Source organism: Capricornis sumatraensis, chromosome 19, assembly GCF_032405125.1.
Source record: "Capricornis sumatraensis isolate serow.1 chromosome 19, serow.2, whole genome shotgun sequence".
NCBI lineage: Eukaryota > Metazoa > Chordata > Mammalia > Artiodactyla > Bovidae > Capricornis > Capricornis sumatraensis.
In genome coordinates this window covers 63,129,784-63,155,623 of record NC_091087.1, presented here as the reverse complement: position 1 = coordinate 63,155,623, position 25,840 = coordinate 63,129,784, and the positions used below count along the sequence as shown (strand labels likewise).

At 54.6% G+C, this 25,840-nt stretch overlaps 1 protein-coding gene across 1 annotated transcript in view; it reads left to right on the top strand.

Moving 5' to 3' along the window:
• Positions 1 to 25,840, top strand: part of CCDC88C (coiled-coil domain containing 88C) — a 143,478-nt gene that overhangs the window by 79,556 nt on the left and 38,082 nt on the right. The window contains exons 6-15 of the mRNA XM_068991108.1: positions 372 to 455; positions 3,140 to 3,280; positions 3,662 to 3,846; positions 4,508 to 4,589; positions 5,539 to 5,697; positions 12,682 to 12,828; positions 13,478 to 13,622; positions 18,006 to 18,190; positions 22,002 to 22,139; positions 23,784 to 24,875. Coding sequence (XP_068847209.1) covers positions 372 to 455; positions 3,140 to 3,280; positions 3,662 to 3,846; positions 4,508 to 4,589; positions 5,539 to 5,697; positions 12,682 to 12,828; positions 13,478 to 13,622; positions 18,006 to 18,190; positions 22,002 to 22,139; positions 23,784 to 24,875 — 2,358 coding nt within the window. The remainder of the gene's footprint in view (positions 1 to 371; positions 456 to 3,139; positions 3,281 to 3,661; positions 3,847 to 4,507; positions 4,590 to 5,538; positions 5,698 to 12,681; positions 12,829 to 13,477; positions 13,623 to 18,005; positions 18,191 to 22,001; positions 22,140 to 23,783; positions 24,876 to 25,840) is intronic.

The window sequence follows — 25,840 nt, the reverse complement described above, 5'->3', positions numbered from 1 at the left end:
CTCCAGACTAAGATTTTTACCATCTGGCCCTTTACAGATGAGGTTTGCTTCCCCAACCCCCCACTGGCCTCAACCAGCTGTTCTTGGTCTTGACTTGTTTAAGAACCCCTTGGAAAGCTTGTCTGTGTCCCACCCACTGGTGTTTTTAAAGACAGCCCCCGCCCCCGCCAGGTGATTGTGATACGGGTAGTTTGAGCCACTTACAGAGAAACATCAGTGTGAGGGCTGGTGGGGGGTGTGCAGAGCATTCTCCGTTATAAAAGACAGAGTCAGGGGTGGGGCTCCTTTTGAAACTGTATTTCTGTGACTCTGGTGGCCTCAGGTGGCCCTCATTGTTAAATGCTTTCATTAACACTTGTAACCCTCCGCAGTGTGAGAAGAAAGAGGAATTTATTGAAAGGATCAAACAGCTGGACATTGAGACCCAGGCAGGGATCGTGGCTCATATTCAGGAGGTAAGTGGGGGGCTCTGGGGAGGTGCTTAGCTGTGGACCGTTGTTCCTGGGTCACCCAGGAGGCAGGTTCTCTCCCCCTGAAAAGGCTGAAGAACACATCACCCATGAATGATTTTGCTAATTTAAGGTTTCAGACACCATCGACAAATGGATCCTGTTGGGAAAGGTAGCTGTCAGAAAGCTACAATGGGGGTTTGAAACAAAAAAAAAAGAAAAAATATTTTTTTAAAACTTCAATCAAGTCTTCTTTTGCCTCTTCTTCTTGCCTAATATGGACTCAGACTATTTTTAAGAGCTGTCAAGCAGTTTAGGCTCAGAATTTGATTTACAGTCCCTGAAAATGTATTCTGGCAAATGTCACCCCGTTTCGAATGGCTGATCTTTATGGAGAGAGAGAGTCGCTGCTCCTGTCAGTGATATGGCAGAGAAACAACCGCCATCCCTTGGGAAGTTGAAAACCAGCGAGTCCCAGAAGGGCCATCTCCAGACACCCAACCCTCCTGGGTGGGGTTGGGAGTGGGGGGCTCTGCACTGAGGGCACCCCCTGTGCCGTTGACCTTGGCAGAGGTGGTATCAACTGAGGGGGACAGTTTCCCTGGAAACTTACTGCCCTGACCTCCACCCCACCCTCCTGCAAAAGAAGCGTTATGTGTTTTAATTATCTTAGGAGATACAGTTCAGCCTTCCGTCTAATTGGACAGCTGAGATAAATGCATGGAAAAGACATGAGCAGAAGCACGTAGGAGCAGGTGCGTGACTGGCAGAGGCAGCTGAGCACGGAGCTCCCCTCGCGGGGTGCAGCTGCCGCCGGCCGGGGCACTGTGGGTGGCGAGCTCCGAGTCAGGATTTGAATGCAGGAGACAGGGCTGCGGCTTGTTGTGGGAAGGACAGCCAGCAGAGCCAGTCAAGTGTTCTAGGAAATAGTCTCAGCCATTCGTGTCAGTGACCTGCTAGCCACGGAACCATTCTGCCTTTTGATTTTCCTTGAGTGTCTCTGTGTTTTGAAAATATATGTGGGGACTAGGTCCTGGAGACTAGCTAGGACGTTGCCGCTCACTGTCTCCCCCATCCCACCAGCAGGATATTAAAGATACAAAGGTATGCGCCCAGAAAGAAGTCCTGCATGATTATCAAAGTCGGTGGCTCGCCTGGGGACTGGGTTTTGGAATTAGTCGGGTGTTTCTTAAACATTCAGGTGCCCCGGCCTCATGGGAAACCCCGTGTCAGAATGGGGAGGAGAGACAAAAGCCTTTCATTACAGGCTCCTGGGGTTACTGGTGTGCGGCTGCGGTTGTATCCCTGAACCCCCTTTATAGAGGCCTTTCCATAGCCTTGGTATAGAGCAGGCCTGGAACCCAGCCTCTCAATCCCAGTTCGTACTTTAGGACGCCCTGTACTATGGGGTAAGATTCTTCCTCACTCTCTGAGACTCACTGAATCCCCAGTTTTTTTAAATTAACTTATTTGGCTGTGCTGTGTCTTCGTCGTGGCATCCAAACTCTTGACGGCAGCATATGGGGTCTAGTTCCCTGAGCAGGGATGGAACCCAGGCCCCCTGCCTTGGGAACTCAGAGTTTTAGCCACTGGACCACCAGGGAAATCCCCAAATTTTCCTTGTAAGGTGGGGAGGGGTAAGAGAACGGGTGTCTTTTGAGAAACTGAAGGGCTCTGTCTTTGTTTTTTTGTTGTTGTTATTTGTGTTTGAACCATTCCTTCTCTCGCTTTGTTACTGAAAAATGTAAATACTTGGTGTGCCTGTCTGAGTGCATAGCCCCTGGTTTCTTTTTGTTTTCTCCCCTGTTGAGGCTTGAGTGTGCTAATACTTATCTTTCCAAATGGAGAGGGTAGGGACTCAAAATAGATCTTCTACCTCCTTTGGCAGGTTTGGGGGTGTCAGGTTGAGAAGGTCAGGTCGGCAGAGTAGTTGAAGGTTGAAGAGGCTGCCCATTGTAGGCCTGGCTGTGGGTTTCCACTCACACCTGACAGAAAGGGAAAAATCACCAATCTTATGCGGCCTGTGGGGATGAGACACAAGCTTACCTGCAAACTTTTTGTTTTTTGTGACTGCCCCATGCAGCATGTGGGATCTTAGTTCCCCAACCAGGGCTTGAACCTGTGTCCCCTGCAATGGAAGCAGAATCTTAACCACTGGTCTGCCAGGGAGGTTACCCCCCACCCGACCCCCACCAACAAATTGTTTTAAATTAGGAAATATTTCCCAAAAAGCAATGTAAGATTGTTGCATACTCAACATTTCAACATAAGATTTTTAACGTATGCTGTACTTGCGTTAGATTGTAAGAAATAACACACCATTCCTCTCTTTACCCTTGGCATCCCTAGGACTTACTTTGTTTATGTTGTTAATTGATGCTACAGTAAGAATATCTGAGGATGGTTTCTGTTAGGGAAGTTCTTCTGAGTTGTAAGCTCTCTGTTATTTAAAAAATAAAAATATAAAAGTCTGTGTCCTCTAGGAGCTGGTGTTGAGAGCAGGCCTGACTCACTAGTGGAGCTTGGCTACGGGGTGTCTGTGCAGACTGGAGATGCCCCCTGCCAGCCTGAGAGATCTGTCCGGAGGACCAGTCAGCGGGGGCCCTGCCCCCCGGTCATGGGGAGGGGTTGTTCCCGGGACCCCCAGCTATGCCCTGCCTGCCTCTGCAGCACCTGACCTATGCCCGCAGGTGACCCAGAACCAGGAGAACGTGTTCGACCTGCAGTGGCTGGAGCTCCCCGACGTGGCCCCGGAGGAGCTGGAGGCCCTATCTCGGAACATGGTCTTTCACCTGCGGCGGCTCATCGACGAGCGGGACGAGTGCACGGAGGTGCGTCTGCAGGCGGCCTGGCGGGTCCAGGAGGGACAGCTCCTCGTCCTGACTCTTCGACTCCAACCTGAGGCCCCCCTGGTCCTCTCTGTCCGGTTTTTGGTGGGGATGAGGGGGCGCGGCGCTTGCCCTCCAGTGAATGAATGGCCACTTCTGAGACCCCCGTGGGCAGGGGGAAGTTCATCAAAGTGCAGAGCTCCGAGCCCCTCCTGGTTTCTGTCCCACTCAATACTTCATCTTTTTTCGAAAACTTACATCCGGTGCCTCCTGCTTCCTCCTGGTTTCTGGTTCTCGGCCAGCTCCTCTTGTCTGCTGACCATTGTGCGCTGAGTTCAGGTGTAAGCTCTCCCTTCCCTCTCCCACCCACCCCGCTTTCTGCAGCTGATCGTGGACCTCACCCAGGAGCGGGACTACCTCCAGGCCCAGCACCCCCCTAGCCCCCTCAAGTCCTCCAGCGCTGAGTCCACCCCCAGCCCCACCAGCAGCCTCTCCAGCGAGGACAAGCAGCATCTGGCCGTGGAGCTGGCGGACACCAAAGCCAGGCTGCGCCGTGTCAGGCAGGAGCTGTGAGTCCTCCGGTCGGCTGGGCTGTTGGTTCTGCTCTTGTGCCGTGGGCTGCGGACACGTTTCTATCAGCTTGTGTGGTGCAGGGAGCAGAAGGGCTCTGACTCCACGCTGAGCACCCTCAGCTAGCCTCCCGGGGCTGGCACAAGGAGGGGTTCAAGAGGTTAGGGTTCCCGCCAGTCCACACCCAGGCCCCGTCTGGACTCAGGTAACCACACACTGGTATGGTTTGGGGCTGGAGGGGGGATGTGGCTTGCCCCATCTGGTGAGCCTGTTCCCCTTTCCTGCAGCGGGGGAATGCCACTTTGCCCATCATCTCAGGGACTACCTGCCTCTCACCAGTGGGCGCTGCTGCCTGCTTGGCAGTGAGGTGGTGCTGATGTGCCCAGTGTCTCCTTAACTTTCTGTACCCTCCGAGGGAAGCCCACCGGGTGCCCAATGGAGGTAGTTTGAGGGTGGTGGGCATTATAAACTTAAAAATGAAAAAGAACGGAAATCAGGAACATTTTTGCAAACATCACGTGTCAGTTTCACCCCTCCCCGCCGCCAGAAACCCAGTTCCCTTTCCTTCTCCTGCTGGGGTCTTGTGGGGTGGTGGGCTGCTCCGCTGCATGCCTGGCAGGCCCTCTTACTGTTTTCCGATCGCTCTGATCACCCCCCCAGGGAGGAGAAGACAGAACAGCTGGTGGACACCAGGCATGAGGTGGATCAGCTGGTGCTGGAGCTGCAGAAGGTCAAGCAGGAGGTGAGCAAGGAGGTGTGTGTGCGCGCATGTGTGGTGTGTGTGCCTGCCAAGAGGGCAGGGTGGCTGGGACACCCCAGTAACTGTGGATACCTGTGCTTGTGTGTATGTGTGTACACACATGCCAAGAGGGGGTGACTGGGACGCCCCAGTAACTGTGTGAATCTGTGTGTGTGTGTGTGTACATGTGTGCCGAGAGAGCAAGGTGGCTGGGATGCCCCAGTAACTGTGTATCTGTGTGTGTGTGTGTGTGTGTGTGTGTATGTGCCGACTGTGTGTGTGTGTGTGTGTGTGTGTGTGTGTGCCTAATGTGTGTGTGTGCCTAATGTGTGTGTGTGTGTGTGTGCGCTTGCCGAGAGAGCAGGGTGGCTGGGATGCCCCAGTAACTGTGTGTATCTGTGTGTGTGTGTGTGTGTATCTGTATCTGTGTGTGTGCTGAGAGAGCAGGGTGGCTGGGATGCCCCAGTAACTGTGTGTATCTGTGTGTGTGTGTGTGTATCTGTGTGTGTGTGTGTATCTGTGTGTGTGTGTGTGTGTGTGTGCACATGCACATGCACGCACTGAGAGGGCAGGGTGACAGACACCCCAGTAACTGTGTGTGTGTGTGTATGTATGTGTGTGTATGTGCACGTGCATGCCGAGAGGGCAGGGCAGCTGGGACGCCCCAGTAACTGTGGCCCAGGGGCTCAGGAATACAGCATTGGGAGCTCCCAGCAAAGGCTGTCGTTTCCTTCCTACTCAAAGTGACGCTGACATTCTCGTCCTGAGAACGGCCATGGGGGTGACTGTTTCTTAGTGGCAGCGGGTGGACCACCCATGTGGTAGCCTGCACGGAGAGCCCCTCAGCCACCGGGATGTCCTGGAGACGCAGCACTTCAGAGCCGTGGCCGAGTCTTCCCTCCCCAGAGGGGCGCCCCCATGCCAGGCTCCCCTGTCTTTGCCTGTCTCCCAGAACATCCAGCTGGCGGCGGACGCGCGGTCTGCTCGCGCCTACCGGGATGAGCTGGACTCGCTGAGGGAGAAGGCGAACCGCGTGGAGAGGCTGGAGATGGAGCTGGTGCGCTGCCGGGAGAAGCTGCATGACGTGGACTTCTACAAGGCCCGCATGGAGGTAGGCGCCCAGCCTCGGGGTGGGCGTGCCGGACCGGTCCTGAGAAGGACCTGCTGATTCTCTGTCCTGGTGGTTTGGGATGAGGAGCCAGCAGGTTTCGGCAGCTGGCACCGTCCCTGCCTCTCACCTGCCTGTTCCTCCCCAGGGGCCTCCCACTCCGCTTCTCCTCCATCTCGAGGTGTCAGATGGGTGTGAGGAAGGAGTGTGATTTGTAACAAAAGGGTCCTGATTTCTCTCTTTCTCCCATGTCGTGTCACAGTGATGGGCTTCAGTTTTCCTGTCTTTTTTTAGACTTCTCTCATGCTTCTATGGCTAAACCTTGCCAAGACCAACCCCTTTCTCCTCTATAAAGTAGAGACAGTGGTGCTACTTCATGAGGCTTCTGCGATGAAAGAGGTGAAACAGCTGGTGTTTGAACAGATGCCATAGTAAGCCCTCCATGGTGGGCCCTCCTTTGATACCCAGGTTGTGGGGAGCTGCAAGGGAGGGTGTTGAGACTGAAGGGGGAATAGAGACCAGGATCCAGGTGGGGTCACTGATGCTTTGACCTCCCACCCTTCACTCTTTTGCCTTCCATCAGCAGCAGCTTCCAGAACCCTCTTTTCTGAGAATTGAGGAGTTTTTGCCCCCACGATAAAGCTTGGCGTTTAGAGGTGGTTTTAATGAGCAGGGTCTTCCCCGGTGGCTCAGACGGTAAAGTGTCTGCCTGCAATGCGGGAGACCTGAGTTTGATCCCTGGGTCAGGAAGATCCCCTGGAGAAGGAAATGGCAACCCACTCCAGTATTCTTGTCTGGAGATTTCCGTGGACAGAGGAGCCTGGCAGGCCACAGCCCTTGGGGTTGCAAAGTGTCAGACACGACTGAGCGACTAACGCTTTAACGAGCAGGGTGAGATCTGAAGGTCAGCGTGTACGAAAAGGTCCTCAAGTTTCTTCTTGCCACCAAGGAGGCTTCTGAGAGACTGAACATAGGTTTCAGGGGAAGGTGTTGCCCTCTCCCTGCCTATGGCCTCCTGCTGAGCTGCTGGCCAGCATGCGTGGGGACGGCTCTTTTCCCCAACCTGCTCTACCATGGAGACAGGCCCTGGGGTCCCTGGGGCGCACGGAAGTGGGATGGAGAAGCCTGTGGTCCAGGGCCCATTTGCTCCTCAGACCTACTCAGGGAGTGTCTGTTCCCTGTCGACTGTCAGTGACACGGGGCAGGCACCGACTGCTCCGGGAAGGCAGCCCTGGCCCCAGTGACGATGGGGGTGGGAGACCAGCTCTGGGCTTTGTCCTGAGATGGTCCACCGGCCTTGCTGTGTTTGAAAGGCGTGAATCCCAGCACAGACAGGTTCCAGGACACATCGCAGGGCTCCCACCGCTGGCCGGACGTACCGCCCTCAGGGGAGCCGGAGACAGTCATGTGTGAGATCCTCGGACTGCTGCCCCAGCAGCCCCTCCAGCCCCGCCTGCACAAGGGGTCCTCACGCAGCCTCCGAGTGGGATCATGGATGGAGCGCGGTTCCCACAGCTCACCCCCACAACCAGCCTCGGAGGGGATGGGCTCCGGTGTCCTGTCTTTAGTCTCGTGTTCATTCCTGGCCTTGTCCGAGCAACCTTGCTCGGTTCAGCAGACACAGGGGCTCAGCGCCTGTGTGGGGCCAAGCCCTGCACCAGGAGCAAGGGATCCGGGCACGGGTGAGACTCGCTCCCTGCGTTCAGGGTGCTTCCTGCCTTTCGCGGGGGGTTGGTTTCACATGGGAACCCCTTTTCCGTATTCTCAGATCTTATGCCTCTGTGTGGTGACAGCAGTGTTTTCCGTTCTACTTTATAATTTATTTACGTCTGTGCTGGCTCTTCACTGCTGCACGGGCTCGACTCATCAGTTGCCGTGTGGGGGCTTCTCGTTGCAGTGGTTTCTCTTGCGGCGGAGCGTGGGCTCCGCGGCACTCGGGCTTCGGTAGTTTTCATGCGTGGGCTCGATCGTTGGGACCCCCAGGCTCTACAGCACAGGCTCAGAGGTTGTGGCACACGAGCTTCGCGGCTCCACGGCCCGTGGGATCTTCCCAGATCAGGGATTGAACCCGTGCTTCCTGCATTGGCACGCAGATTCTTTACCACTGAGCCACCAGGGAAGCCCCAGTATTTTCATACTGATGAACAGTTTTCATAGTAAAGTTTACCATGAGGTAAGCAATGCCTCAAATGGTGCACGTGTTCATTGTCACAAGAATAAGTCCTGTAGTGTCTGTCTGTGTAGGGTGCTTCTTTGGAGGGCAGGCAGTGGCGCACGTGAATCTGCAGAGGGCTTGGTCCGGGGAGTCCAGGGTGCTAGAGAGAGGATGAGCCGTGCTCTTTTCGGATGCCCATAATGTTGGTGTCTCGAGAACGGAGAAAAAGAGCACCTGGGCATGCCTCCTTGAATTGGAGTCGATGCAGTGGCCTTGCAAGCCGTCTGCAGACCTGCCGTCTGCCGTGCATGGCCAGACGCTTCATGTGGACCACGAGCCCTAAGGACAGGGCCTGGCTCTTACCTGACTGTGTGCCCAGGGCCTGGCACACACAGAGAAATTGGAAATCACTGTGTAAGGCAAGTGAAAAACCATTGCTCAGTAAGGAACAGACTTGTGGTCTGGGGAGAAGGATGGAGAAGAAGCATGAGTTTTTGTCTCTGGAACAAGGCAGCAGTAGGTGTGACGGCGCATGGTCATGCTCTCCAGCCAGCTCACATCTGTGGACAGCTGCCATGCGAGGGGGATGCTTCTCTGGGCACAGGGGCAGCAACAGGCAGCCGGGTGCCCTCCCCTGGCGTCTGTCTAGTCTCACCGCTGAGAAGGCTTGACATCGCGGAAGAGAGAATGTGTTAGTGCCACATGGGCGGAAACATAAAGAACTGGAGCTCAGGGCGAGGGCAAGGTCAATTTTGGTTAGAATAATATGGAACACAAATTTCCATGTTTTGCTTTTCAACCTCTGTCTGCTTTTATGTGGGTCTGTGATGGCTCAGATAATAAAGAATCTGCCTACAGGGCAGGAGACCTCAGTTGGGAAGATCCCCTGGAGAAGGGAGTGGCAACCCACTCCAGTATTCTTGCCTGGAGAATCTCATGGACAGTGGAGCCTGGCGGGCTGCAGTCCATGGGGTCGCAATAAGTCGGACACGGACTGAGCAACTAAGCAACAATATGGAACACAAATTTCCAGGTTTTGTTTTTCAGCTTCTGTTAGCTTTTATGGGGGTCCTAGTCTCTTTATGTCAGGATTAAATCAGCAAGGAGAGGAGCACACCCTAGGTGCAGTGGGGCGTGTGGGGTGGATGCACAGGGTGACCCTTGAGTGCTTTTGCAGAGGGTGGTGGTGCCTCACTGCCGTCAGGGCCCAGGGGTTGCTGTCCAGAGGGCCACGTGGGAGGAGGACAAAGGCAGAAAGATTGCCTGGGAGATTCCTGTTGTCCCACGTTTCATTGTCTGAAATCCCCGACAGCAAGGACGGATGCATAGTGTCATGTGCATCTGGGCAGGGTGAAAACCAGGCAGGCCTGTCTCCGCTCCTCTCTGAGATTTGTAGCTTCCTGGTCCGTGCTGACTCTGAAATGAACAGAAGCTTGAGAGGCGGAGACATAGGGCACAGCTGGAACAGCTGCCACATCAGCTTGCTGGGTGTGGAGCAAGCCTTGTCCCCATGCAGGGGACTAAGATCACGTTACGAGGGCAGACCCTTTGTTCCCATTGGGACTCTGTTTCCTAATGACTTCTGGGAGTTGTATTAATGTTTGGTGCCTGGAGAAGTTAGTGCAGGACAGACCCGATGCTTGCTTTATGATTCAGCCCACCACGCTCCTGAGTCGGGTGAAGTTTAAAAGCAGGCAGGTCCTCGGTGAAGCCTCAGGGCCTCCAGTGGAATGAGATGGGTGGGCAGAGATTATCGAGGGGTGGTCCTTGCTGAGTGGGAGGCCTCTGCTTGCCCCAAGTAGGGTAACCCGGGGCTCCCTCTCCTGAGGACCCCTCGGGGCTGGCTTTCCATTGCTTTGGACACCTTAGGGATCCATTGGGTGGTCCTGAGGGCAGTGGGCAGGAGCTGGTGGTTGCTTTGATTTTTACCCCTCCTTTTGGATTCTGGTGCTTTTTGGGAGGGGGGACATAAGGCATCTCTGAAACAACTGTTAGCTTGATGCTGGGTGATGTTCACTGAGTGCCAGCCTGAACAGCATTTCATGGGGGCATAAAGAGACAGTAATCAGCAGCTGGCCTGCTTACTGGGCCCCAGACACCATGCACAGACCATTTCGCATGCCTTATCCTAGCTGACCCCCACCTCAGCCCTGTCTCATGTCCAGCAGAGGAAGGCGGGATCCATGGTGAGAGAAAGGAGTCTGCTCCAGGCCCCATGGCTGGCAGGACGCGTGGCGGCCCAGGGACCTGAGCCGTCAGCCCACGTTGCCGGTCACCTCACAGACGGGCAGGGGCAGCTCTCGAGCCACGTGGGGCCCGACCGCCAGGCCTGGACTGTGGCTTCCTAAACATGGCCCCTCAGCTGTGTGCCGGGCTGGGTCAGGCCGCCTGCTTCACTTGGGGTCCTGTCCTCAGGAGCAGGCTGGCCTTGACAGCTGCCCCAGAGGTGGGGAGGCGGGCGTCTGCCTGGGGGCCGAGCCCTGGGCTGTGTGAGAGCGTGGACTTAGCTTCCTGCAGGCGTCTCACTTCTGAGGCTAGGACGTGCGCAAGGCTCGTTATTTCTGTCGTCTAATGTATGGTCGAGTGGTTACCACCAGGAAATTGAGACATTTTTGAGTAGTAGTTAGAAGTTAGCCTGTATTGTATTCTGCTCCCCTGGTCACCCTTGTTTATCCCTGCCTGTCAGAAATCAAGGCCATCTGGAATGCCACCTGTGATCCCCCCGCATGACATGATTCAGCTGACAGGTGTTTGCTGAATACTCCTGTGGGGCCCACAAGAGCAGAAGCGGAATAGGCCTGCCCTGAGGAGTGTGCAGTCTGGAGAAGGAGGACAGGCCAGCACACCGTTGTCGCACAGTGTACCCAGGGCACTCTGGGAGCCCAGGTAGCTGACTCAACCAGTGGAACAGTGGGAATCTGCAAGCACTTCTCAGAAGGGGCGGCTCAGGCTGGGCTTTGGAGGTGGAATAGGAGTTCGTTGTGAGGATGAAGGGATGGCCTGTGTTTTGGAACTCAGGGCTGGGAGTGCTCGTGGGCAGACCTATTGGAATATAGGTGAGAACAGTGGAGGCGGTGGTCAGAGAGGAGGACCAGGTCTTCTTCCTGCTTGAAATCCCTCTTTTGCTGTGCTTCACTTTTTTTTTGGTAGTCTGAGCTTCTTACCCACATGAGCCCCTTGAGGATGGGTTGCAGGCAGTCTGAGCTCTCTGGCCTGTGTTCGAATCCTAGTTTCACCCTTTGCTGGCTTTGTGATTTGGAATTTATTCCTTAATTTACCCAAATCGGCCTCTTTCTCCTCCCCCTCCTGACTGAGATGAATAGTGAGTGGGGCGGGGGCAGGGAGCCCCTGATGCAGGGCCGACCGCACGGTGGATGTCATCTCCAGCAGAGAGAGTGCCCAGGGGAATTTAGAGTTTTGATGATTATACCTTTTATGGCTGTCAGGCTTTGATCAGAACCGTGTCCGCTGACCGGAAGGCTTGCAGTTTCCCCTCTACCAGGAATCTTGGATTCTGGCCTGTGCAAGGCGAGTGGACATGCAGTGGGTAACACAGCTCCCAGCCCAGCTCTCAATGGTTAGAATCCACACGTGGGGCCTTAGAACACTGCCCACTGGGAGAAACATCCCCTGTGTGCATGTTTGTGAGATGAAAGCATTCAGGGGGCTCTTGGTCCCCCCGAGATGCTGAGTGGTGCTGGGCTGCATGACAGACTACCCTGCAAGGGGGCAGCCATAGTATTCCACACCCAGCGTGTGCCCGGAACTTATTTGTGAGTTTCACGTTTGTTTGTGACTTCACTATCTTAAAGACTCCCCATTTCCAGGAAACGTCTGAGAACAGTTGTTTTCCCAAGAGCATATGTGTAAAATGCTTACATACAAGCTGTTGATTGAACGAAAGAACAGCTTCCCCAACATCCTGATCAATGGAATGAATGTTGAACTGAGAGGATTAGACTTAGCCCTTGAACTGGGACAGACTCTTAGCCCCACCCTTCCTTGTTAAGGAAATGGAGGCTCAGCAAGGTCCCGGAGCTGTCAGTGGAGTCCACTTGTCCAGCCAGGTGAGGTTATAGATATCATATGCCTGTGCACCGTGGCCAGCAAAGAAAGTGTTACCTTCCTGGATTGATTTCATTTGTTATTGTTTTTTAAAACTGGAGTATAATTGCTTTACAATGTTGTGTTAGTTTGTGCTGAACCACAAAGTGAATCAGCTATTAAGTATACATATGTCTCCTCCCTCTTGGACCTCCCTCCCACTTGCACATCCCACCCCTCTGGGTAATCATAGAGCACCAAGCCGAGCTCCCTGCTATATAGCAACTTCCCACTAGCTCCCTATTTTACACTGGGTAGTGTGTATATTGGGCTTCCCTGGTGGTTCAGCAGCAAAGAATCCGCCTGCCAAGCAGAAGATCTGGGTTCGATCCCACACTGGTTCGACCCCTGGGTTGGGAAGATCCCCTGGAGACAGAAACAGCAACCCACTCCAGTGTTCTTGCCTGGAGAATCCCTTGGCCAGAGGAGTGTGGCGGGGTACAGTCCATGAGGTCGAAAAAGAATCGGACCCAACTTAGTGACTAAGCAGCAGCAGCAGCAGTGTGTGCACATGTCAGATAATTCATGGATATTTCCTTTCATTTGAGAAAGTCCATGTGGCCTGACCTGATGAAAAAGGTGGCGATGCTCAATAGTGGGGACAGAACTCTCTCAAGGCAGCAACCTTTACCCTGGATTGTTTGTTTTGGTCCAGAGACCTGGACGAGCTGTCATCATAAAGCAGGTGCCTTTATCTGATGGTTCTCATGTATGTTTTTGCTGCTCAGGAGCTGAGAGAAGATAATATCATTTTAATTGAAACCAAGGCCATGCTGGAGGAACAGCTGACGGCTGCTCGGGCCCGGGGCGATAAAGTTCACGAGCTGGAGAAAGAGAACCTGCAGCTGAAATCGAAGCTTCACGACCTGGAATTGGTATTGCAGGCTGCTGCCACACAGACCTGTCTAAACAGATTGGGGTGGTTTCAGGTTGTGCCACGTCCTTCTCTGATTTTTTCCGTCACGGTTTTGGTGCCGCTGCTGACACGGTAACACGCTGACTGCGGAGAGTAGCTCACTCAGCTTGGCGGCCGGGGTGGGCCCCACTGGGCGCCCACAGACGGACAGAATGGGACTACCATGCTGGACTGCTCATGTATGGATGAGCTCATGTGTGTGTCTTTTGCAAGAGCCTCTGCTGGCTTTTATGGTGAGGTCTGAGCTGAGATCCCTGAGTTCCTTTCCAGGCTTCTCGAGGCATGTTAGGTGCCCTAGAGCCACGAAGCCGCCTGTCACCAGGGTTCTTGCTCTAAAGCCCTGGGTTATAAGTCCCTTTGTTCAGACAGCATTCAGTTAGAGACCTGGGCACTCCCATCACCCTCCGTTGCCAGCCAGTGTATCTTTCAGTGGCCGTAACTCCCAGCTGGGCCCTGGGCTAGACTCATTTCTCTTCGGGGAAGCGAGCAGGTGCCTAGAAGGCCTTCCATCCTTCAGGAATGGGGGTGGGGGTGGATACACGGGGGCCGGGGCCTATCCAGAAGGGTCCCCCAGCCACATTCTCATTCCGTCTTTCTTCCCGTACTAGGACCGGGACACGGATAAGAAGCGAATAGAGGAGCTGCTGGAGGAGAACATGGTCCTGGAGATTGCTCAGAAGCAGAGCATGAACGAGTCCGCCCACCTCGGCTGGGAGCTGGAGCAGCTGTCCAAGAACGCAGACCTGTCAGACGGTAGGGGGCGCCCGGTGCCCAGGAGCCGCCCAGCCTGCGGCCGCTTCCTCATCCAAGGAGCCGAGCCCTGGGCTCTAAATCTTCCGTGTCAGGCCATCCATTCACCCCGAGTAAATAGGATTTCCTTCAAGTGCCATTTGGAACTGTTTCATTACCCTTCTCCCCAAGGAGAGCAGGAGGGATCTGGCAGCCTTGATGTCAGGACATGAAACACAAATTAAGTGTTGCCAGCTTTCCCAGTTCCCATATGGACAGTCCCAGGAGCTTGCAGGTTAGCTCGCGCTGACACCCAGAGGGCATCAGAGCCCTGTCTGTGGACGGTTGAAAGCCCTGCATGGCAGGAGACATCCCCAGCGGTCACTCATCCCCGCTATGAGTGTACCCTGGGCATTATTTTCTCGTTCATTTGCATAATTGGGCAAGACGGATGCCGTCTGTTCTCTGTCTCCCCGGGCAGGGGCTGCTAAGTGGCCGCTTCTCCCAGGACCCAGGCCTCTTCTGGCTTGCACCGCTGCCCCTGCTTGAGACAGACGGGGCGCCTCGGCCAGGGAAGGGTGGGTGGGGCAGCAGTCCTTGCTGCAGCAGGAAGCTTCGGTGCCCAGCAAACAATAAGCCAGTTCCTGTGTTCAGAAATAGCACACGTGCCTGTGATGGAGCGAGTTATTGTTTACTTAGAGCTGCGCAGAACGAGGCAGGGCTTTCGGCTGGGCTGGGAGTCACTTTTTTCAATTCCCACAAGCATCCCCCCAAACAGTAGAAAATTTGTTGAACAAAGCTGGAAAACATCTTCTCTTCGAGGGGTGTCCCGTCAGTTCCAAACCAAACATCAGTTTGTTAAACTACCAGCCTGTGAGGGGAGTTAGTTTTATCTGTGCTTTGGGGCCTGTACCCTGTGCTGGGGTCTGAGGATGGGATCTCTCTGATTCCTGGCCCTAGGGGGAAGAGTAGGTCCATTGGGGAGGACCACTGCCCCCTGGTGGAGCAGAGAGGTGGTGCAGGCTGCCGGGGACAGTTCCAGACCTAATGAGAGTATTTCTGTAAGAGACCAGGGTGGCCTATGGGGGTTGGAAAGCCTTGCTCTTTCAGACTACTCAGTATAGTGTATGAGCCCTTTCAGATCAGTGAGCGTGATTTATTCTTAATGTTCCCAACTCCTAATGCTTCAGTTCAGTTCAGTTCAGTTCAGTCACTCAGTCGTGTCCGACTCTTTGCGACCCCATGAATCGCAGCACGCCAGGCCTCCCTGTCCATCACCATCTCCCGGAGTTCACTCAGACTCACGTCCATCGAGTCAGTGATGCCATCCAGCCATCTCATCCTCTGTCGTCCCCTTTTCCTCCTGCCCCCAATTCCTCCCAGCATCAGAGTCTTTTCCAATGAGTTAACTCTTTGCATGAGGTCCCAAAGTACTGGAGTTTCAGCTTTAGCATCATTCCTTCCAAAGAAATCCCAGGGCTGATTGCCTTTAGAATGAACTGGTTGGATCTCCTTGCAGTCCAAGGGACTCTCAAGAGTCTTCTCCAACACCACAGTTCGAAAGCATCAATTCTTCAGCGCTCAGCCTTCTTCACAGTCCAACTCTCACATCCATACATGACTACTGGAAAAACCATAGCCTTGACTAGACGGACCTTAGTCGGCAAAGCAATGTCTCTGCTTTTCAATATGCTTTCTAGGTTGGTCATAACTTTTCTTCCAAGGAGTAAGCGTCTTTTAATTTCATGGCTGCAATCACCATCTGCAGTGATTTTGAATCCCAAAAAAATAAAGTCTGACACTGTTTCCACTGTTTCCCCATCTATTTGCCATGAAGTGATGGGACCAGATGCCATGATCTTCGTTTTCTGAATGTTGAGCTTTAAGCCAACTTTTTCACTCTCCTCTTTCACTTTCATCAGAGGCTTTTTAGTTCCTCTTCACTTTCTGCCATAAGGGTGGTGTCATCTGCATATCTGAGGTTATTGATATTTCTCCCGGCAATCTTGATTCCAGCTTGTGTTTCTTCCAGTCCTTAGCTAGGAGCTATTGAACATTAGGTTGAATGAAGGCATAATGCAAGTAGAGCCTGAATGCACTTTTACATGTGTGGTTTGGTGGCTTCTTGAGTCAAGAAAGACCTGACTTAAAAGTCCTGGCTCCTCCGCTTGTTAGCTGGGTGACCTCTTTTATAACTCAGTTTCCTTATCTGCAAAGTGGGGATAACGAAGCTGCCTCACAGGAGGCGGTGGTGAAGCTCGATGCCATGCCTGGCCCATGGGCACAGTAAAGGATGCTGTTCTTACGGCCACTGTCTCACTAAAATAGATGCCATTACTCTGCTTGGGTGCTGATGAGCATAGCACTCAGTAATGAACTGTTGTGTCATCGTCGTCTGTGAAGCACTGGCTTTCATGGAAGAGGAGAGGAGGCTTGTGGTCAGCTGTGTTGTTGAACTTGTAGACCCTTAGGGATTATTCCTCATGGGTACAGAGTTTCAGTCTGGGATGATGAAAAGGTGTGGAGGAGGATAGTAAAGATGGTTGCACATCACTGGGAATGCATCTAATTCTACAGAGCTGTGCACTTTAAAATGGTGAATTTTATGTTATAATGTTTTACCCCAATAGAAAAATGTTCATTTTCCACAAATGCCATAGTACCATCCAAATGATCACAGGCTCTGAATTAGTGGAGTTTCAGTTGAGGTTTGTTTCATTTGTAGCATAGTTTCGTGTGTGGCGAGCGCATGTGCTTCTGTGTGTCAGCGCCGGACCTGGGCTGTGGACCTTTGTCCACCTCCCCTGCTGCGCTGCCTGTTGTTGCTTGGGGTCTGGAGGACGTTCAGGCTGGCGGGTTCTGAACTGCTGTTCTTGGTGGGAGATGAGAACTCAGAGAGGGTGGCAGATGCCTTTTAGACCTTAGGATATCCGCCCAAAGGATCTGAACACACACATCTGTGTCCGGTTCGATGTGGGGGACGCCATCGCCCTGCCTGTATCCTTGCCCCTGGGGGTGATGAGTAAGAGGCAGGTAAGGGTGCAGCCCTGTTTTCAGATCAGGCTCCCAGAGCCCAGTATGTGACACTGTTGAGACAAGTGAGGACAGTACAACCCCAGCCCTTCCTTTCGAGGGCTTTCATTCACATTCCTTTCTCCTCCTGGAAAAGTCCCATGACTTACCTAAAAATCCTGTGGCTTACCTAAAGTCATGCACCCGCTGGTGGCAGGAAGAAGCTAAGAACTCCCGTTCCTGACTCTCAGGTTTGTGCCCACTGCCCCCCTTCTCCATATGCTGAGCTATTTGAAAGGAACCCGCTCAGGGGTCCCCAGCCCCCAGGTCGCAGACTGGTACTGGTCCACGTCCCCTCCCCCACCCTGGTCTGTGGACAAATTGTCTTCCATGAAACCAGTCCCCGGTGCCAAAAAGGTTGGGGACCGCTGGAATAAATAATCTTCCTCTCTCTGGCTTTAGCTTGTATTTTCATCACATTTAGGTTTTGTGTTTTTTTTTTAGAAAACAACCGAATATTTGGAAATGAATTAATATACCCTTAAGAAACCCCTTGATCAAAGAAAAAAATGAAATAGAGATTAGGAAGCAACTGAATCATACGTAGAAAATTGGTACTATGGGTGTATCAGTTTGTGGAAGGAAACTTACACTAGAAAAGTAGAAAGTAAAATTAATAATATTTGCATTAATTTTATTTTTTATGCTTATAAAGGGTGAGATTTTTTTAAATTTTTATTGGCATGTAGTTGCTTTCCAATGTTGTGATAGTTTCTGCTGCACAATACAATAAGCCAGCCATACGTATACATGTATCCCCTTTTTTAGATTTCCTTCTTACACTTAGAATTTTTAAAGCAGTTTACATACACTCTCTCATTTCTTCCCCCAATGTAATCATGAAATTACAAAATGAAATCTCCATTCAGGGGACCTTATCCAAGGATGGCAAATACTGGGCATATGTACCCACAGAGCCTTCTGCCACCTGTGGCAGACATAACTCGTCGATTATCGTGCCCCTCCTGCTGAGCCACCCAGACTCCCATTGCTCTCCGAGCTGGCACAGAAAGTGTTGTCTGTTTTCCATCTCTCTTAGTCTCTAAGCTCCTTGAGTTGTATGGTCACGTGAGCCGCTTGGTAAAAAATGGTTCCCAGCAGTTGACACGATCTTTAACTTTTGCACTGGCGTCTTCGCTGCAGCCTGCTTTCCTCTGAAGCTCTGGGCCCAGCTGAGCTAGCAGAGGACTGTCACTGTCTGAGGGACTTTCAGGCACTGACTGTGACAGTACCATGGAGGAGACCCCCTTCCCGGGCCCTCAAACCATGGCATGGGGCACCAGATGCCCCTGGCTTGCAGCTGGAGCCCGGGGCTGACTCGGCTCTGTGCTTCAGCCTCCAGGAAGTCGTTTGTGTTCGAGCTGAATGAGTGCGCCTCCAGCCGCATCCTGAAGCTGGAGAAGGAGAACCAGAGCCTCCAGAGCACCATCCAGGGCCTGCGCGACACGTCCCTGGCACTGGAGGAGAGCAGCCTCAAGTGCGGGGAGCTTCAGAAGGAGAACCAGCAGCTCAGCAAGAAGGTAACCCGGCTGGGGGCGGGGTGGGGGGGGTGTCGGGCAGGTGGATGCCCCTCCCCTGGCCTGGTCTGCCGTCTGGAGGCTGGTAGGGGGGCAGGTATAAGTGAGGATGCGCAGCTGGGAGGAGAGCAGGAGCCAGTGCCGAGGAGCGAGCAGTCGTAGAGAGCAGTCGGCAGACGGTGGGCTTGTGGCTGCACAGCCTTGAAGGTGTGACTTCTGCCTCCTTGTCTTCATCTCTGAAATGGGGTTCGTGGGCTTCCCGTCTACAGATGTTGCGAGGACTCGATGGGTTTGTGTATGTGAGGGGTCTGGTATGTAGTAAGTGTTCAGTGAGAAGAAACCAGTGGACTATTATGGGGCACAGGGGAGAGGAAGCAGTGATGTAGGCCGTGCACACGTACATGTATGGGGGTTAGGGACCGTTGGTGGACATTTTTGGGTGCTGCTGATGGGGAGCAGGACCAGTGCCCACCCCTCCCTCTGGGTTTATGGGATGGAGAAGAAGAGGGGGCCAAACTGCATTTGCCTTTCGGAACAGCTGCTGGGTCTTCCCAGGAGCACAGCAGAACCCAGACATGTGGGAGGGCAGACAGGGGCTTACAGACCGGTCTTCGTTCTGTGGTTACAGGGACCCCCATTTGCACTGGGGATTCAGTCTCAGGCACAGGAAGGGTCATTGAGAGGCTAGGGATGGCTTCCGTGGCTTTGGCCACTCCAGGTCAGAGGGCATCAGTACATCACACTGCCTTGGCGCAATCATATTGAGTACAGTAGCTGTCAGCGTCCAGCTGAGGGTGAGAGCGTGAGCACGCTTGCTTGCCAGCCACCATGCAGGCCTGGTGCTTTGAGCCGTCCCACCTGCCTGTGAGTCCTGCCAGCATCATTTACTGAGGCCGCATAGGCAATGGGAGGGCCACCAGCCACAGGCAGAGACCTGGGCACCACTGGTCCTGACTCTGCTGGTCCCTTATCTCTGGGCTAGGCTTGGGACAGCCCCTCCTCCTGTGACTGGGTCTCTGGAGCCCCCTTATGGGACCTCCCAGGCTCGATTACTCACTCTTCTTATCCCTTTGAACCCTTGTGTGCCTTGCAGCATTTCGGCCAACAAATATTTTGTCCTGGCTTCATAGGACGATAGATAACCCCCACCCCATCTCATGCCATGTCTCAACCCAGAATGTTTTTCCCAGCCCTCGTGGTCCACCCCGGCCCTGCACCCCTGCACAGAGGAGGGGCAGTGGGTATGCCCACCTGGCCGTACTCCTCAGCCCCCACCTCTTGGGTCCCACCCTCCCGGTTCCTCCGGGGTCGGTTCCCTGGTGGGACACCAGCCCTCTCCTGCCACAGTCCTTAAGAGACAGGGCTTTGCACAGAGTCCCTGGCAGGAGGGAGGTGCCACAGTTCCCAGACCCATCCTATATCCGGTGCTGGGAGCCCTGGGAGGCGGCCTTCTGCCCACCAGAGTACCTCTTGCCATCTTACTTAGTCTGCCCTCCGTCTGACTGACCCTGTCCTGGCCCAGCAGTGTGGCTTCATGTTCTCCTCCTCCCCCCACACACACCCCGAGTCCGGCACTGACAGGTGCTCCCTGATGATGGATGGGCAGACACCACAGCCCCGGCTGGAGGACTCACCCCCAGGCCCCTTGGACCCTCATCTGGTTCAGTTTCTCGGAATTTCCTTTCCCTGGCCTCAGCCATCCCACTGTCCCGATCTTCCCATGCGGTGTGTCTGGGCACCAGCTGGCACTCCTCAGTCAATCAGTGAAGCCCCAGGCCCCATGGGGGCCAGCCTGGCTCTCTCATTCCCCACCCGGGAGGTCACAGGCCCAGAGGAGCTCAGTGACTTGCCTGAGCCTCACAGTGAGGACATAGCAGGGCTGGAATACACCCCCCCAGGTCAACCGCTGCCCTGCACTCCTCTTTTGAGGACGACTCAGATGCATTTTCCTGTCGGCCCCAGCTGGGCCAGGCTCCCCCATCCTGGGGTCCCCGACTTGGGGCACGGGGCTGAGGTGCTGACAAGGGGATGTGACGACATGAGTGTGAGCCCCACTCAGCCCAAGTCTCCCCACTGGTAGGGGAAGAAGCATGCCTGCTGCTTCCTCCGTGGAGGTTTGCGAGCTCCCAGACCCATGAGCCAGGAAGGAAAGCACGACAAGTAGACAGAGCCTGCCCACGGGCAGCGATCCTTCCAAGAGCTTTGGACACCTCTCCATGCAAGGCCCCAGCTCAGACAGGCTGAACTACAGCAGCTCCAGGCCTGCTGCTCACAAATGTCACTGGACATCTTGGGGTCTTACCCCAGAGGCTGATTAATGGCCTGGGGTCCGAGATCTTTCAAAGCTTTGAGACCCATCTGGTCTTTGTGATCCATCTTTTTAGAAGAGCTGTCCCAAACCAGCACATCAGGATCCCTTATTGGTTAGTCGCTCAGTCACGTCCGGCTATGTGCGACCCCGTGGACTCTAGCCCACCAGGCTCCTCTGTCCATGGGACTTCGCAGACCTGAGTCCTGGAGTGGGTTGCCACTTCCTCCTCCAGGATCTTTTAGGACCATGTCAAAATGCAGACAGAAGGTCTGTAGGTGGTGAGGCCGTGCTCTCGCAGGAAGGGGCAGCGAGCACTGCTGCACCTGCTACCTGCCAGCTCATGCCCAGCACCATACGGTGACAGGCTCACGAGGATGCTCACTCCCGATCCTGCGTCAGTTACAGAGACTTGCTCGCGGTCACGTCGTTAGTAGGGAGGGACCGGAATCTGAACCCTGTCCCTGTGGCACCAGAGTCATGCCTCTTGCTGAGCTCCAGCCCCCACCTGCCGAGGGGTTTGGTGTCGGTGGGAAGGGGACCAGCAGCCTGGATGCCCTCCCAGTGCAGGCAGTAGCAGGGGCTTCTCCTGAGAGCCCAGTCTTAGGCGCTGCCCTGGACCCACTGAGTCAGAATCTGCGTCCACCACTTTAGTGAAAGTGAAGTCGCTCAGTCATGTCCGACTCTTTGCGACCCCATGGACGGTAACCTACCAGGCTCCATGGTCCATGGGATTTTCCAGGCAAGAATACTGGAGTGGGCTGCCATTTCCTTCTCCGGGGGATCTTCCCAACCCAGGGATCGAACCTGGGTCTCCTGCATTGTAGATAGATGCTTTACCATCTGAGCCACTAGGGAAGCCCATTCCAGGTGTTAGGCACCATGAAAGAGGAGTTCCTGTTTTAGGAAGGTCAAGCTGGTGGATCTTAGCAGAAGAGCTTGGTGTCAGGGAGGTGATGGGGTGGTTTTCCAGGCCCGGGGAAGGTGGCCCAGCCCTGGGCAGGCAGTGGCAATAGAGAAGACTGGTTAGAGAGGGCAGGGCTTGGGGACAGAATTACTGGAGGGTGAAAGAGGAAGGAGGGGCGTGTCCGCAGACCTCTCTGAGCATCTGGGTGAACTGGAGTTGTCACTAAGTGACGTCTGCGGGGCGTCCAGTGATGGTGGCCCCAGGCATGTGGTCTTACCCTCAGGACAGTGGATAAGGCCTGAGATGGGAGCTGGGGGCACTTGGACCCATGGCATTGAGAATGAGGAGAGGTGGGCTGAAAGAAGCTGACCGATGGTGCCCATGGCCTTCCACTTCCACGAGCTAGAAATGCAAGCAGTGGGAGGGAGCTGAGGGTCGAGGGTGTGCAGAGGTCCCTTCAGAGCAAGGCTGGGCTGCTTTCCCTTGAGAAAAAGGCCCGTTCAAATGTTGGATGGGGCTGATGGGTTTTGAGTTGATTTTAAAACATAGATCACTTTGTGAGGCTCACTGCTGCCCGTCTGGGTCTTCTGGCTCCGCAGATTGAAAAGTTACAGACCCAGCTGGAGAGAGAGAAGCAGAGTAACCAGGATTTGGAGGTCCTGAGCGAGGAGCTCATCAAAGAGAAGGAACAGCTGCAGAGCGACATGGAGACCCTGAAGGCCGACAAAGCCCGGCAGGTAGGCCCTCTGGGAATGCGCGCCTATCCCGGAGCGCCTGCCTGCAGGAGGGAGAGTAGCCCAGGATTTAGCCGTCTCCTGGGAGTCTGTAGGGGAAACGCTGGTGACCAGGCATCTGGCCTAGCTGCAGCTCAAACCAGCCGCTCTTGTTCAGTGGTGAGGAGGGGACACTGGCAGCACCTAAAGACGGGTGATGCTCTTGGTGTGTTGTGGGCGAAGCTAAATGTCCAGCGTCTCACAGGACAGCCCCACGTGACCGAGAACAATCCCGCTCCCGACGTCCATAGCACCATGCTAAGCCCCTGAGGTTTATTGGTGGGAGGCAGTCCAAGGCTGGTGCTCTGTGATGCTGAGCAGGAGCCAGGCTCTCCTCCTCTGCCAGCCTTAACTGGGGCTGCCGCGTGCCCTCTAGGAATGGGAGAAAGAACTGGAGGGCGAAGAGCAGAGGGCCACCCCCCACAGCCCCCCTCCACTCTGGGACCTTCTGTCACATTCATTGGTCACACTCAACACGTGACTAACCCCTACCTGCGAGGGGAGGCCGGGGTTTCAAGTATTTGAGTTTTTCAGGCGCTGAGCTAGGGCAAAAAAAAAGAGGGGATGGGATAGTGCCATGTTTGGAGAAAAGACAGGCAGGGTCCCTGGCAGGATGTGGCTTACATGGAGGGCAGAAGATGACAAGCAAGGCGATCCCAGACGTGTGCTCTGGAGGGAGTAAACGGAGAGAATCCTGCTGGGTGCAGGCGCTGAGGAGTCGGGGTGCAAGGCTGTCCTTGAGGGGCTGCCATTCATACTCGGAGCCCTGGAGGATGGGGAGGAGTCAGGATGCTGAAGGCCAGGGGAGGGCCGTCCAGGGCAGAGGGAAGACTGTGCAGGGTCTGCGGGTGAGAAGTGGCCTCAGGGGAGCCCACAGAGGCAAGCGGCCAGGACGAGCATACCAAGGGAATCAAGTTCCAACGTTTTCAGTAAGAGGGAGAGATGAGTTTCTGTTTCTACATCTTCCTGGCTGCCCTGAAGGCATTTTAACTTGAAGTGTCTTCCTACGGGTCTCCATGCTCTTCACCTCGTGTCCATGTTTGCCCCTAGGAACTTCAGGGATTTTTGTTTTTTCAATTGAACTATAGCTCAGTTCTGGCATACAGCAAAGTGATTCAGATATATATGTGCATGCGTTCATGGTTCTCCGTTCAGTTGCTTTAGTCATGTCCGACTCTTTGCAGCCCTGTGAACCATACCCTGCTAGGCTCCTCTGTCCACAGGATTCTCCAGGCGAGAATACTGGAGTGGGTTGCTATGCCATCCTCCAGGGGATCTTCCCGACCCAGGGATCAAACCCGGGTCTCCTGCGTCTTTTGCATCACAGGCGAATTCTTTACCGCTGAGCCACCAGGGAAGCCCATATGTGCGTGTGTGTGTATAAAAATATATATGTACACATATATGCATATGCTTTTTCCATCATAGGTTATTGGAAGTTATTGGATATAGTTCCCTGTGCTGTACACTAATACCATTAGGACTTCAGCGGGGAATGGTCTTTTAGGGCCTGGGCTTTGGTCACCAGATTAAACCAGACTTCAGCCCCAGATCACGACAATATGTTTGTGCAACAGCCAATGTCTCTCCCATCGTGTTTTCCCCCAGATCAAGGACCTTGAGCAAGAAAAGGACCACCTCAACCAGGCGGTGTGGACACTGCGGGAGAGGTCGCAGATCAGCAGCGAGGCCCGCGCCAAGGACGTGGAGCAGGAGAACAAAGCCCTGCATAGGACGGTGGCGGAGACCAGCGGCCGGCTGAGCAGGCTGGAGCTGGAGCAGCAGCAGCTGCAGCGGGCGCTGGAGCAGGCGCAGGAGAAGGCGGGCCGGGCCGAGGCGCTGGAGCGGGAGCTGGGGCGGCTGGAGGAGGAGAAAGGGCGGCTGGAGGAGGAGAAGGGGCGGCTGGCGCAGAGGGCCAGCGCTCTACAGGCGGCAGGCGAGCGGGCGGAGGCCGCGGAGCGTGAGAGCCACGGGCTGGCGCTGGAGAACCGGCAGCTGCGCAAGTCCCTGGACGCCCTGCAGAACGTGTCGGTGCAGCTGGCTGGCCTGGAGCAGGACAACCGGCAGCTGGACGAGGAGAACCTGGAGCTGCGCCGGATGGTGGAGGCCATGCGCTTCACGGGCGCCAAGGTGGCCCAGATGGAGCGCGAGAACCAGGAGCTGGAGCGCGAGAAGCAGGAGCTGAGGAAGAGCGTGGAGCTGCTCAAGGCGCTGGGCAAGAAGTCGGAGCGCCTGGAGCTCAGCTACCAGAGCCTGAGCGCCGAGAACCTGCGGCTGCAGCAGAGCCTGGACAGCGGTGGCCAGAAGGCACAGGCCCTGGAGCGGGAGCTGGGGCAGCTGGAGGCCGAGAACCAGGGCCTGCGGCGGGACCTGGAGGCCCTCCGGCTGGCCCACCGGCAGCTCGAGCGGGCCGAGCAGGAGCGGAAGGCGCTGGAGCAGGAGGTAGCCCAGCTGGAGAAGGACAAGAAGCTGCTGGAGAAGGAAGCCCGGCGGCTGTGGCAGCAGGTGGAGCTCAAGGACGCCGTCCTGGACGACAGCTCCGCCAAGCTGTCCGCCGCTGAGAGGGAGAGCCGCGCGCTGGACAAGGAGCTGGCCCGCTGCCGGGATGCGGCCGGCAAGCTCAAGGAGCTGGAGAAGGACAACAGGGACCTCACCAAGCAGGTCACCATACACACGAGGACGCTGACCACCCTGAGGGAGGTGAGCCGGGGCCGTCGGGCCACACCGTGTGCGCCGTGGGATAGAGGTGGGACGGGGGGAGGCCCCTGGCACGTGCTCCCTGCTTCGAACTAGAATGACGCCTGAAAGCATGAAGAGGAAGTAGACGTGACCTGTTAGGATCTAACTGCCCAGAGACAGCCAGTGCCTGGGGTATTTTATTCCATCCTCTTCCTTGGGCATTTGTGTATCCACACACTTGCTACCCCACTTTGTACACCTTAGCTCTGTGCTGTTTTTCACTTACTTTACCTTTTCTCATTACACTAAACAGCTTTCGAGCCACAGTTTCTAATGGCTGTGAGGTAGATTTACTGTGATTAATTCTGTAGATTTACTGTGACTACTTCCCTGGCTGCTCAGACAGTAAAGAATCTGCCTGCAAGGCAGGAGACCTTGGTTCAATCCCTGGGTCACGAAGATCCCCTGGAGAAGGGAATGGCGACCCACTCCTGTATTCTTGCCTGGAGAGTTCCATGGACAGAGGAGCCTGGTGGGCTGCAGTCCATGGGGTCGCAAGGAGTCAGACATGACTGAGCAACTAACACACGTGTTTTGGACAATCGGATTATTTCTGAGTTTTCCCACTGTTTTGTTTTATTTTTTTAAAGTCTTTATTGAGTTCATTACAGTATTGTTTCTGTTTGTGTCCTGGTACGTTGGCCAAGAAGCATGTGGATCTTAGCTCCCTGACCTGGCAGAGCCGGGAACCAGGGAAGCCACATCCCCTGCGCTGGACCACCAAGGAAGTCCCTCCTACTATTTTAAATAACACTGGACATCCTAACATACACCTTCACAGATACCTATTTTCTTAGGATATACACCTCGAAGTGCAATTACACTTGAAAGGGTCCAAATTTTTAAGTCTCTTGGTGAACACCTGTCTTACTTCTCCCTGGTATTTTTTTGCATGGTCATCTGGGCTTCCCTGCATGTGTTAGGGT